Here is a 14,335-nt window from a genome sequence, read left to right on the forward strand (position 1 = left end):
TAAAATGATATGATTCTAAACTTATTAGAAATCTGTAATCAAGAATGCTTTTTAGGGTCCTTTCCATCCTTTGATAAACCTCCTAAAAGACACCATGCTTTTGAAGTTTTCAGAAACTGCATCAACATTAAGCAATTAGCTGTGGAAATGACTTTAAGTAATCATAGCTAAAAACACAATTGACAAGGAAATTTGGTTATTTCTATGGTTTACAGTAACTTAACATAATAACCATAAGTATGATTGATAGCATATATTGTGACATATTACAATTTTAGAAAGCCCATACAATTTTGGAACATATGTTAATGTCATTTACTAAAATACAACCTGAAGAAAACTAAAAATTACTTTTTTTATTTTGACAATGTTTCCCATGTAATTAGCATGTCAAACAATCCTGTTTCCCTCTCTTTTGGATGTTTCAGGGGTCCTCTGTAGCGTCTCAAAGTCAGAGGTTAGAAAAGACAATTTTGAAGCTGAAATTTGATTTGGAGAAGCTTATCAAATATGTAAAAAATTTAAAGCACTTGATATTATGAAATAGAATTGCAGGTTACTGTAAGTCATTCATTTAGCCCAAATCATGACTCAAAAATTTTTTAAAGGGCAAAAACCTTTAGTCATTGATAGAGGGAAGACTGAGCTTTCCAAACAGTCTCATCTTTCCCTTCTTTTTTTCAGAAGTTTATTCAAGAGACAAACAAAAATATTTCAATATTCTTTAATATTATACAAAAATCTGGTTCAAGAGAGAAAGCCAAATTTCACCCTTGTATTAGTGTACCATTAATGTCAATCCCAATTTTTAATAAAATCTTTTTTTAAATAAAATCTTATAGATAAGTTGATTCAATCTTAATCAGTTTGACCATAATGTGATATTCTTATAAACCTTTTATAACCCTTTACAATTTTTGTGAGAGAGCAGATCAGTGCTTTAAGAAAACCCTGTTGTGCTTTTATTATATTTTCATGTGCAATTTACAGAAAAACTGAATCATAACCCTTTAAATTTAGTCAATATGTTCACACACAGGATTTCTTTTGCAAGATTAATTTTTACAAACCTTCTACAACTTGCTGTAACATTTAGCTTTATCTTATCTAGTTTAAAAAACCTTTTACCATCTAAACTCAGCAAAAATTTATATTCCAAGGCCTTCTTATAATCTTTTACCAAAACCACATATTCCTCTCCTCACACATCTTGCATGTAAAGCTATTTTTTCAATAGTATCAATCATGTGTTATAATGGTAACTCTTAGCAACTTTTACTTTTGTTGCATAAATTTTGTTTCATGAATCCTCTGCAACTTATGCAGATCATCCACAACATGCTTGAACTTTCTGACTTGTCCTATGCATTCCTCTTTTTAAACAACCAGTTATTTTACTTTAGGACAAGAATTTACCATACAAGATCCTTTCTTATATAAAATCTCTTTTATTTATTACCTTCTTTGCATAGCTGGGAGACATGGCTAATTCCACATGTCCCCAAGCTTTATCTAGAATCTAATACTGCAAAATAAATTGAACAATTTTTAAAAGTCAAAGAAACAGCTTGTGACCTTAAAGCATTTAGCAGCCCTAATATCCGACCTGCATAATTTAGACCAAATGTTTACATTTTTGAAAATATTTTTATTTTACCAATAATCTTTAAAGCTGTCTTTATTTCCTAAAGATTACTTAAGTCATGTGAACTAAAAGCAGTACAGTTTTTACTTTTCTGACAAAATATTTTATTTAATTGATTATTTTTCTCTAAGCCAATTAATTAGCGCTCTTTCATATAAACATCACACATGCAACACATATATTACTACACAGACAGACAGAAAAAGATCCAGTCATTGTAAGATATTTTTATTTTCCAGTTTGAAGCTTCTTAATCGGATTACTGGCTTTAAGGTAGTCCTTCAAGAAGCAGGGCTAAGAAGACACACAGTTTTTTTAAAAACTTCTAGAATCTTCAAAGGTAGCTCAAAGAAAGGAAAATTCAAGAAGGGAAGTCAGAAGTTGTTCATGGAGGAGAAGAGAATTAACAATTGGTAAAGGTCACACAGATATCAACCAGAAAGCACTCATTCCCTAAGCCAGGATTGAACCTGGGCCGCCATTGTAAAATTGCAGAGACCAAAAAAAGTACTGCCACATGTTGCAAGGTTAAGCTCCCAAGGACGTCAAATAAGATGGAGACCTCATCCACTTTTTTTTTTTTTTCAGGGTCCTGAAAACTTTTATAACTTTTGTTTAAGGGCCATCTTGAACAATGGGCTTACGGGTGTCCTAGGCCCACATTCTACACTAAGATACCCCTCTTCCTGACAGAATGACACAGAAAAACAAATTTATAGCACAAAATACACCAGATTTGCTACGGCTTAAGGCTAGCCTCAGAATTCTTTTTGCATTAATCAAAACTTTACAGAGGAGATAAACAGTGATTTTTACCATTCATGTAACCAGTTTGCACAGAGAGAGGCCAGAAGTCTGACTGGCAAGAAATTCTTACCCTTTTGCTGGCATGTCAGGTTTCCGGGTTCCCCTTCCCTGAGCGCCCCTAGCAATCGTACTCACCACACTACAGTCCTGGGGGACAAGCTGTAACACAAAAGAAAATTATGGAGCCACAGGCAAAATCCTCTCAATTTTGCAAGATGCTGCCCAAGGGGTTGCATGGGGTAACCAAATTAGCATTTTGCATTCTGGCCAAAGCAAAATATGTGTGACAAAACATACACATTAGCCACTCTGCTTAGCAGCACCCAAAATTGAACTGGCAAGGCTCAAATTTGCCCCTGGTTGGGCCCTATCATCTTTAATCCATTTTTAACAAAGAGGGATTTTACTGAGGGGAGGGCCTCTAACCCAATCCCATCCTTTAGTCAGGTAAAATGTACCCCATTACTTGTCCAAAGTCAGCCAGTTGGTGCTGCAGTCTACTTCCTTTGGATCAGGATAGTAACTAAGTTTAAAGATTAGCAGATTTAATTTGGGGGAATCTCCTCATTTTTAAGTGCACTGCAGTGCATTGTTGTTTATTCAGAAAGTTCTGCTGTAAGTTATCTTTAGTTAAATTTCACCATTTCTCTAAGACTTTGCAGCTTCTTGGGACTATCATATAAGCTGGAAGAAACTCAGGTTTTCAGAAATTAAGGACCCAATTTTTACCTAAAATATTGGCTTTGCTCTCAGGTTCCGTTGATTAACTTAGCCAATGATTTTTCCTACCTAAGCACTCAAGAAAAATGAAACAAAGGGGCAGAACACAAAAATCCCTGTGAATTTTCAAAAGCCAAATTTTACAATCCCTACAATATTACCATTTGCTACCAGTTTCTTTCTGAACCAGTCATAGGTAAGAGGTCTCTGACTGAATCCAAGGCAGTTAATTATCGGATTCAATACAATCCCGAACCCAGTACTGTTCCTGTCGTGACTTCCAAACCCAATCTGGAAGATAAATTTGCTCAAAGAAATTCAGAGATCTCAAAACACAAATCTGTGGAGTTCCAAAATCCAAAAGAGAACTTATCATGATCCCCAGGCACTCAGAGATCAAAGGACACAAGTGGGTCCAGCAAGTACCTTGCTTCTTCACTCAGCACTCCTGGAGGTCATTAAAGCTCTACTTTGGACCATGCTTCTGACATCATCTGTTGAAAGAAAAACCTCATCCAAATTAAATTTAAAGGAGTTCATTCAGCAATGAAAGATTCACGAATCAGGTAGCTCCCAGAATCATAGCAGATTCAGAGAAACTCCAGGAATGTCTCATGATCAGAACAAAGTTATAGACAAAAAAGGGAAGTGACATACAGAAATCAGAAGTGAGGTACAGAAACAACTGGATTGGTTACAGCTCAGAGTTTGCCTTAATTGAACACAGTTTGAACACTCAACAGTGTATGAGGGGTAGCAGTACAGCTGCTGGAATTGGCCAGGGCCCAGCTATTCTTACAAGTGCATACTCCTAAGTTAGGTTTTCAATCTTGTCTACCTATTAAGTTCATATATTTGAGTCCTTGCAGTTCATCCACAAGGACTGTGATATAGAAGTACAGAGTCCTTCTCAGGCCATATTTAGTTTGCTTTGCCATAAGTTTCCTGACCCCTTCCCAGTTATGTGGAACTGTGAGTCAATTAAACCTCTTTTCTTTATTAATTACTCAGTAACAGGTATTTTTCCACAGCAGCATGAGAATGGACTGATACAGTAAATTGGTACTGGGGGTGGGATACTGCTATAAGAATACACAAAAATGTGAAGCAACTTTGGAACTGGGTAACAAGCAGAGGTTGGAATAGCTTGGAGGGCTCAGAAGAAGACAGGAAGATGTGGGAAAGTTTAGAATTTCCTAGAGACTTGCTGAATGGCTTTGACCAAAATGCTGATAGTGATATGGACAATGAATTCCAGGCTGAGGTGTTCTCAGATGGAGATGAGGAACTTGCTGAGAACTGGAGTAAAGGTCACTCTTGCTATGCAAAGAGACTGGTGGCATTTTGCCCCTGCCCTAGAGATGTGTGGGACTTTGAATTGAGAGACATGATTTAGGGTATCTGGCAGAAGAAATTTCTAAGTGGAAAGCATTCAAGGGGAAGCAGAACATAAAAGACTGGAAAATTTGCAGCTTGATGATGCAATAGAAAAGAAAAACCCATTTTCTGGGGAGAAATTCAAGCTGGCTGCAGAAATTTGCATAAGTAATGAGGAGCCAAATGTTAATCCCCAAGACAATGAGGACAATTTCTCCACGGCATGTCAGAGACCTTCACAGCAGCCCCTCCCATCAAAGGCCTGGAAGTCTGGGAGGGAAAAATGATTTTGTGGGCCAGGACCAAGGGCCCCCTGCTCTGTGCAGCCTTGGGACATGGTGTCCTGCATCCCAGCTGCTTCAGCTCCAGCCGTGGCTGAAAGGGGCCAAGATACAGCTTGGGACACTGCTTCAGAGGGCACAAGCCCCAAACCTTGGCAGTTTCCATGTGACGTGGGGCCTGCATGTGCACAGAAGTCAAGAATTTGAGGTTTGGGAACCTCCACTTAGATTTCAGAGGATATATGGAAAAACCTAGATGTCCCAGCAGAAGTTTGCTGCAGGGCTGGAACCTTTGTGGAGAATCTGTGCTAGGGCAGTGTGGAAGGGAAATGTGGGATTGGAGTCTCCACACGGTTTCCTCACTGGGGCACTGCCTGGTGGAATTGTGAGAAGATGGCCACTGTCCTCCAGACCCCAGAATGGTAGATGTACCAACAGCTTGCACCGTGTGCCTGGAAAAGTTGCAGACACTCAATGCCAGCCCATGAAAACAGCTGGGAAGGGAGCTATGCCCTTCAAAACCACAGGTGTGGAACTGCCCAAGGCTGTGGGAGCCCATCTCTTGCATCAGCATGCCCTGGATGTGAGACATGGAATCAAAGGAGATCATTTCAGAACTTTAAGGTTTAATGACTGCCCTATTGGATTTCGGACTTGCATGGGGCCTGTAACCTCTTTGTTTTGGCCAATTTATTCCATCTGGAATGGGTGTATTTACCCAAAGCCTGTACTCCCATTGTATCTAGGAAGTAACTAACTTGCTTTTGAGTTTACAGGATCATAGGAAAAAGGGACTTGCCTTGTCTCAGATAAGACTTTGGACTTGCACTTTTGGGTTAATGCTGGAATGAATTAAGACTTTGAGGGACTTCTGGGAAGGCATGATTTTGTTTTGAATTGTGAGGACATGAGATTTGGGAAGGGTCGGGGTGGAATGATATGGTTTGACTGTGTCCCCACCCAAATCTCATCTTGAGTTGTATTTCCCATAATCCTGAGGTGTGGTGGGAGGGACCCAGTGGGAGGTACTTGAATCATGGGTGCAGTTTCTTCTATGCTATTCTCATGATAGTGAGTGAGTTTTCATGAGATCTGACAGTTTTATAAGTGTTTGGCATTTCCCCTGGTGGCACTCATTCTCTCTCCTGCGACTCTTTGACGAGATGCCTTCTGCTATGATTGTCAGTTACCTAAGGCCTCCCCAGTTATGCAGAGCTGCAAGTTAATGAAACCTCTTTTCTGTGTAAATTACCCAGTCTCGGGTATTTCTTTATAGCACCATGAGAACGGACTAATACACTGATCATGGCTGGGCTCACTTATCTCAGACCTTAGAGGGGACAACTGGACTGACTTGACTCAGTCCACATGGTCTCTCGTCCTCCAGCAAGTTAGCTCATGCTTGTTGACATGACAAATGTAGATGTTTAAAGTGAGAGTGAAAGAGTACAAAGTTTTTTGGGAACCAGGCCCATTACTATCCCACCATCACTTCCCCATCTTATTTTTCTAAGTATGTGGGAAGGCCAGCTCAGATTTAAGAGGTGAGAAGGTCAGCACAATGTCTTTATTGGATGAGCTGCAAAGTCACATTTTAAAAATATGAATACTCAGAGTAGATACAGAGGATGGGATAACTGTGGGCACTTCTGCAAATAATCTGCTATAAAGTATTACAATCATTTATTTTGCACTCTTGCCCTCTCAGAATCTTTTTGTGTTTTATCAATAGTTCATAAAAATACATAAATTATGTTCATGTTCATTCACATTTGAGAGATGGATCCAAGTGCCAGGACGTCTGTAAGTTCAGATTCTTCATTGCTTGGGGACGAATACAAGGTCATCTTAAACCACTCTCATTTTTTGCACTCAGGTTCAGCATACTTACTAGCTTTCATTTAAAACACGCCAAATACTTTACCAGTCTGGGGATTTATCCATGCTACCTTCTGGAATTTTATTTTTCTTACCACTTCTCTGACTCATTCCTTATTCTTGTGACAGTTCTAAGGTTCAATGTCATTTCGACATTCCTTCATAACCCTATGTAAATTACATCCCCTCACTACATCTTAAAGTAACATTTTAAATGTAAATAAGTGATTATCAATTGAGAATAATTTTGTCCCCTAGCTACTTTTTGGCATTACAACCGGAAGATGCTACTATCTAGTGGATAGGGGCCAAGGTACTGCTGTCCTTTTATACCAGGAGCAGCCTTTCCACCACAAAACAAAGAATTATTCAGTCCAAAATGTCAATAGTGCTAAAGTTTATAAACTGCTTTTGATCGTGCACAATAAGTTTGAAATACATATTTGTTTGGGTGTTTGTTTTAAAATCTGTCTTTCCTACTAGACTGAATGTTTCATACAGATGAGATAATACCTATTTTGCTTAACATTGACTATCCAGCATCTTCCTCAGTGTCTGATGCCAGGTAGCTACATGAAAGGATGAAACAGCAGGCATGAGGTAAGAAGAAAATGAAAGGCTTTATTAGGAGGGTATACAAACATTTCTTGGTGTAGAAGATGCTGTCAGTGCCCTGTCCATACTCCAACAGCTCATACCATTTAAGTAGATATTTGCCTGACTTTCAAATGTCAGAGCCTTTATTTCTTTGTGTGAGACCTTTCATTAGGTCACCAGAGTCCATTGTGCTCAATAATATGACAGTCCAGAACAGTGGGGCATCATCTGCCCCCTGGAAGATGTGTTTTCTACATCGTTCTCTAAAGTTTTTCAGTAACATTAGCTGCTTGATAACAAATACTTTGTTTGCTTCCTTTCCTTCTCTGTCTCAATTCCTCTCTTCCCTGCCAGAGTTTCCTGGGAATAACTCCCATGGTAAGCTGAATAATGGTCCCCAAAGGTACTTCGATCCTAACCCCTTGCACTTATGAATGTTGCCTTATATGGAAAAAGAGAATTCACAGAGATGATTGTGGAAGATGGGAGATTATTCTGTATTATCTGATAGAACTTAAAGGCAATCACACATGTTCTTAAAAGAGGGAGGCAGAGGTGGATTTGACACAGAAGAAGGAAATGTGACTACTGAAGAAAAATACTATGCTGCTGGCTGTAAATAGGAAGGAAGGGGTCCATGAGATAAGGAATGCAGCTCTAGGAGCTGGGAAAGACAAGGAAACAGACTATCCTCTAGGGTCCCCAGAGGGAGCATGGCAATGTTGACACTTTATTTTCAGCCTAGTGAAACTGATTTTGGACTTCTGACCTCCAGGTTTGAAAGATACTAAATGCATGTATTTTAAAGCTACCAGATTTACAGCATTATAGCAGCCATAGGGATCTATTACAATTTTTGGTCCCTGGAAGTGGGTTGCTGCTATAACAAATATCTAAAAATGTGGAAGTGGTTTTGCAACTGGATAATAGCTATAGACTGGAATAATTTTCAGGAGCATTATATAACAACCCTAGATTATGTTGAACAGATCATTAGTAGAAATATGAATGTTCAAAGTGTTCCTGGTGAGAGCTCAGACATGAGGAGCACAGTAGAGAAAGTCTATATTGTCTTAGAGAACACCTAAATTATCATAAACAAACTATTGATAGAGATCAAATGTCGAAGGTGTTGCTGGTGAAGGCTTAGAAAGAAATTAGTAACATAATATTGGAAAAGGGAGTTTGTGTTAGATAGCATCAGAAATCGTAGCTGAGTTGTGCGCTACAATTATGTGGAAAGCAGGACTTGTAAGCAATGAACTTGAATATTTAGCTGAGCAGATTTTCATGCAAAGGATTAAATGAATGGCCTGCTTTTATTGCTGCTTATAGTAAAATGCTAGAGGAAAGACATAAATTGAGGGAAGAACTGTTAAGCAAAAAGAAAGCAGGATTCAATGATATGAGAAATTTTCAGCCTATCCAGATTGCAAAAAGACACCAAAATTAGGAAATTCATTGCCACGAAATCATCCTCCAGAGAAAAAATCAAGGGCATGGCTAGACATCCTTTTGCTAGTGCCTTTAAGGGATCAACAGATCAAAGTATTCAATCACACAGATGGTGTTTTGAAGAGATATGGGGTGTGCTTCTCAGAATAAGCAAGGGATTGTCTATGAGGGATCTTGAAGAAACCTCTTGTCTAATTACATGAATCCCCATGACATACATAAAAGACCTATAAGTTTTTGAGAATGTTATATCAGCAGAAACAATGCCAGGTTAGACTGAAAGGGACAAATTAAGGAAGAAATGAAAGAAGGCCATAGGACTCCCAAAATTTGACAGGAGAAAGTAGGCTGATAAAACTACTCAGCTGTAAACATATGCTACCATTCAAAATAAAGGAACAATGACTGAGGGCAGAACCTAGAGGCCAGAGGGCAGATTTATGACCCCAGGTGAAGTCATAGGATCAGAGCGATCAAAGGGAGGAGTCTCAAGTCATAGAATATTCCCAGGCCTTGAAACCTAATGGTTGGATTTTGAAATTGTTTGGATTCGAGACTCTTTTGTTCTTTCCACTTTTTCCCCTATGGAATGGCAAAGTTATTGGCTATAAATGAACCAAAGTCAAAGGGAAAACACAGAATTACTAGAGAGGAAAATTAAATAATAGAAAAGAAACATCTCTTTGTGCTTTTGCTTCACCTAGGAGAGACAAGAAATACACATCTGGGCTTAAACTGAGCACAAGATGCACTTCTCTATCAACTGCTTACCTGGCACTGACAGGTAAACTTATTGAGCATCTTATTATTAATTGAAAAATGATTAAAATTTATTTTTCAACCATTGTGGAAAACAGTGTGGCGATTCCTCAAGGATCTAGAACTAGAAATACCATTTGACCCAGCCATCCCATTACTGGGGATATACCCAAAGGATTATAAATCATGCTGCTATAAAGACACATACACATGTATGTTTATTGTGGCACTATTCACAATAGAAAAGACTTGGAATCAACCCAAATGTCCATCAATGACAGACTGGATTAAGAAAATGTGGCACATATACACCATGGAATACTATGCAGTCATAAAAAAGGATGAGTTCATGTCCTTTGTAGGGACATGGATGCAGCTGGAAACCATCATTCTCAGCAAACTATCGCAAGAACAGAAAGCCAAACGCTGCATGTTCTCACTCATAGGTGGGAATTGAAGAATGAGATCACTTGGACACAGGAAGGGGAACATCACACACCGGGGCCTATTGTGGGGAGGGGGGAGGGGGCAGGGATAGCATTAGGAGATATACTTAATGTAAATGATGAGTTAATGGGTGCAGCACATCAACATGGCACATGTATACATATGTAACAAACCTGCACATTGTGCACATGTACCCTAGAACTTAAAGTATAATAATAAAAAATAAAAATAAAAAAATAAATAAATAAAATGCATTTTTCAAATAGGGTAAAATCATGACACTCATACAGATACGAAATGAACACATGCTAAAAGAAAAAGATGTTATGACTGCTTCTAAAGGGAAACCAAAGAGTCAATATGGGAATATTCATCAGTAATATTAAATGATTGTGCACATGGAGGCAAAACTGGTTTCATGAGGTGAAGACCAACTGAAACTCTACTAAAGAATATACTGTACATGTATCAGCAGCCTACAACTAACAAAAGGCTATGAAAGACTTCACAGATAATGTAAGGCTAGAATCAGATAACCTGCAGTGGTGTCCTAAAGATAGAGCAAAGTTTTCCATTGAAAAACACTTTTATTTTTATAATGTCAAAATCAGGTAGAGAGTTATAGTTCCCTCAAAATCAGGGTTCAGTCATTAGGGTGACTAGATCAGTGTCACAGACATTTCTAAGCTGAGGTCTGATCAGGGACCAGTGGACACCAATGAAATCACAAAGCCTACGGATGTCACAAAGGCAACTAGCTCCCTGACCAATCAGGGCCTGGAGCAGAGGGATACAATAGGCAGCACCAGTGTCCTCAGAGACCTACATGAGCTGGAGAATCAAGCAGAGCTGATCAGAGCCAAACCCAGCAAATATCATGTCAGAGAAAAATAACCGTAAGAACTCCTCTACAAATAACAACCAGACTCAAGACCGGTCTAGAAATGAGCTGCGGGTCCCTATGAGCTTCGTGGACCGAGTTGTGCAAGATGAACAAGATGCCCAAAGCCAGAGTTCCTCCACAATAAATATCCTCCTTACCCTGCTCGATTGCCTTGCTGACTACATCATGGAGCAGGTAGGCTTGGAGGTCATCAACAATGGCAGAATGCGCAACACTTCACAAGATGGGGAGAGAGAAGTGGACAACCACCATGAGCCCCACCGCACTGAGAGTGATGGAACCCGCTTTGTGTTTGATGAGATGCCCAAATCCGGAAAGAAGGACTGAAGACTGGGTCCCAGAGCCTTGAGGGGATCCTCACAGGCTTAGCCAGGGCAAAAATGTGTCACAGCTGAGGAATATCTGCTGTTGTCATCAACAAGTGCTACTAAAGGATGTAAATCCATGAGTATGTTTCTGACTCCTTCCAGTTTCCGTCTCTTTGGGTTGTAGGTGTCTGTGAGACATCAAGGAGAAGCTATCCCCAGAGAGCTGAAGTAGGGGGGGCGGGAAGTGGTGGCCAGTGTGGAGTGTTTGAATCAGTGATTTAGAGGGGGCAGTTTCCAACGGTGACAGAGAGGGCACGGGCCCTGTGGGGAGGAACTGGCTGGGATAAAGACACCGAGACTTCCTAATTGCCTCTGAACAGGAAGGCCTTGTGAGACCGGGGAGTTGGCTGGGGGCCTCTGAGGCTTGCTGAATTCCCAGCCTGATGCTGGGGCCTGGGGTGGAGCTGCAGACTCTGGCTGAGGTGCAGGAGGCAGAGGGTGGTGGCCACAGGGGCGGGTGGAGAGGGGGCACACTGGCTGGCATGAAGTTCATGGGATAGGGACTTTACATGGAGATTGAGAGTGAAGGAGAAACCATGATGAAAAATGCAAAAAAGAAATGATGGCCTGCTGGATTTCATTTCTTATTTCTTTATGCCCTGACTTCTTATGAAAGAGGATTTGAGACAGGGATTAGTAGCTAGTGCTGTGAATATATCTTTCTGTCCTCTCTTCAGGACACTGGTAAAATAAATCATAATAATACATAAAACTTATGATCTGGCCTAAGATGGGCAATTCAAGAAGTTCTTAATGGTTGTTAATTATTAATGAATCAGCTTAATTATATATGTATTTCATTTAAAACACAATTAACAATTTCATTTTTAAATTAAATACCTATTCATTATAATTACTACATATTGCATAGAGCACCAAAGAATTATTAGTGACTCAATACATGTTTTAAGAGGTATAGAAATAATTCTGTCCCAAGTGACGGCCTCTAAAGCATGTGCAATCCTTTTCAAAACTTCCTGCTCTGTGCTAAGTTTAAAAGAGGTGTCACATCAAACGTTGGTGCAATCTGTCCCCTTGCCTGTGAATGCCCGCATTTGAGGTTTCCACCTGTTCCTTGGGTCCTTGGGTGCCACAGTCTGCTGCCTGCTGGCCTTTCACAGAGGATTGGTCAGAGGCTGCACAGGCAGCTCCCACAGTGGGAGCTGAGGGCCTGGGTTTCAGATCCCAGTTCACCACTTCCTGGACATGTGATATTAGACCTTCAATTACTACCTCTGAGTGTAAAATGGGGGTAATAAGAGTCTCTCCATCTGTGGGTTTTCCCAAGATTGAGTCTACTTGTGCCCATGAACGGCTCCTCCACACGGTGCATGCACAAGGTCGCCCTTAATAAACAGCTGCATCTCCTTTCTTCCCTAACAGCAGACCTGTAGGCAGGCTTCCCTAAGGTGCAGTGGGCCTGGTTCTCAGGTGACCGCTGGGGACTTAGGCCACTGGCTGTGAGAACCACATCCTGCTGAGCCCTGTGGAGAGACAGGAGGAATTTGGGAATATTTAATTTATGTAAGCAAAAGAGACTTTATAATCCAATACGTCAATACCATCCAGAGGCAGGAAAACTTTACATAATCACACAATCAGAGGTGGAGTTATTTCAGAATTACAAGCACATAGACATATAGGCACAGAGAAATAGAGCTTAGAGCTTCAGTTCCACAATTTCAACCATGAGTCAAGTGTAAATAGAAACAGTAAAGTTCTCTGATCCAAATATATATATAGTTCTCCTCTAAGAGAGTATAAAATTCTTAATTGATTTGAGCCACAAATAGACAAATGGACAAATAAAAAGACTGTCAAACCAGATTTTCTGTTGTCTTTTACACCACAGACTGGATTTCTGTGAATCATTAACTCATTTACACAACTCTCCAGATGGTCGGATCCTAAAACTGAATTCCCAACCATTTGGTCAACAATGCAAATAAGTTACCTAATATCGATGAACAACAACAACAACAATAACAACAACAAAAAATACAAAATTGGTAGAGAAAAATACTGAAATCAAAATTAAATGTTGAAACTAAAATTCGAAAAACACAATGAACAAAGACCTATTTGGGCTTTGGAGTCACCTAGATGAGGCAAGCAAAGACATTGCTGGGTTTAACCGAGCATGAGGTACACATCTCTGTCACCAAGTTTGCCTAGCTCTGACAGATGAATCCACTGGGTATAACATTGTGACCTTTAAAAACAGGTAAAAGATATTTTCCAACAGAGTAAAATCATAATACTGAAACACCTATGATATGGAAATGCATTGAAACAATCGGTTAACTCATGAGGAAATTTTCAGATATTATAAGCCATTCAAAAGACAATTCAAAGAATAAACATAGGAATATTGATCATGAATGTTTAAGTAAATGTATACAGGGAGGCAAAATCGGGGGCAAGGCAGTGAACACTACTGTAAGTGACTTACAGCTTCTAGGGGGAATGTAAATTAGCTCACAGACAATGCAAGGCTAAACTTAAAGAATCTGGAGTGGTGTCCTAAAGACGGGACAATACTTTCATTGAGACAACTTTTTGCTAAAATGTTAAAATAAAATATGAGCCTTTCCTTAAAAAGAAGTTCCAGCTACTAAGGCAACCGGGTTCCTCTCAAAAAGAAGTTCCAGTTACTAGGGCGACCAGGTTCCTCTCAAAAAGAAGTTCCAGTTACTAGGGCGACCAGGTTCCTCTCAAAAAGAAGTTCCAGTTACTAGGGCGACCAGGTTCCTCTCAGAAAGAAGTTCCAGTTACTAGGGCGACCAGGTTCCTTTCAAAAAGAAGCTCCAGTTACTAGGGCGACCAGGTTCCTCTCAGAAAGAAGTTCCAGTTACTAGGGCGACCAGGTTCCTCTCAGAAAGAAGTTCCAGTTACTAGGGCGACCAGGTTCCTTTCAAAAAGAAGCTCCAGTTACTAGGGCAACCAGGTCCCTCTCAAAAAGAAGTTCCCATTACTAGGGTGACCAGGTTCCTCTCATAGGCTTTTCTAGGCTGAGGCCTGATCAGAGACCAATGGACACCAATGACATCAAAAAGTGGAGGTTGTCACAAAGGCAACCCCTGACCAATGCGGGGCT

The 14,335-nt window shown here is 39.9% G+C and overlaps 2 protein-coding genes across 2 annotated transcripts in view; both read left to right on the plus strand.

Annotated features, from left to right (window-relative positions):
• Positions 1-14,335, plus strand: part of SYTL5 (synaptotagmin-like 5) — a 227,752-nt gene that overhangs the window by 77,268 nt on the left and 136,149 nt on the right. The gene's annotated exons all lie outside the window — the stretch shown is intronic.
• Positions 10,828-11,321, plus strand: HYPM (huntingtin interacting protein M). The gene has a single exon (XM_011975414.1). The coding sequence runs from the start codon at positions 10,844-10,846 to the stop codon at positions 11,195-11,197; it is 354 nt and encodes a 117-aa protein (XP_011830804.1). The 5' UTR covers positions 10,828-10,843; the 3' UTR covers positions 11,198-11,321.

Source organism: Mandrillus leucophaeus, unplaced genomic scaffold (genome assembly GCF_000951045.1).
Source record: "Mandrillus leucophaeus isolate KB7577 unplaced genomic scaffold, Mleu.le_1.0 Scaffold1553, whole genome shotgun sequence".
NCBI lineage: Eukaryota > Metazoa > Chordata > Mammalia > Primates > Cercopithecidae > Mandrillus > Mandrillus leucophaeus.

Coding starts and splice junctions, on each gene's coding strand:
- HYPM (XM_011975414.1), top strand. CDS start 10,844: ATGTCAGAGAAAAATAACCGTAAGAACTCCTCTACAAATAACAACCAG.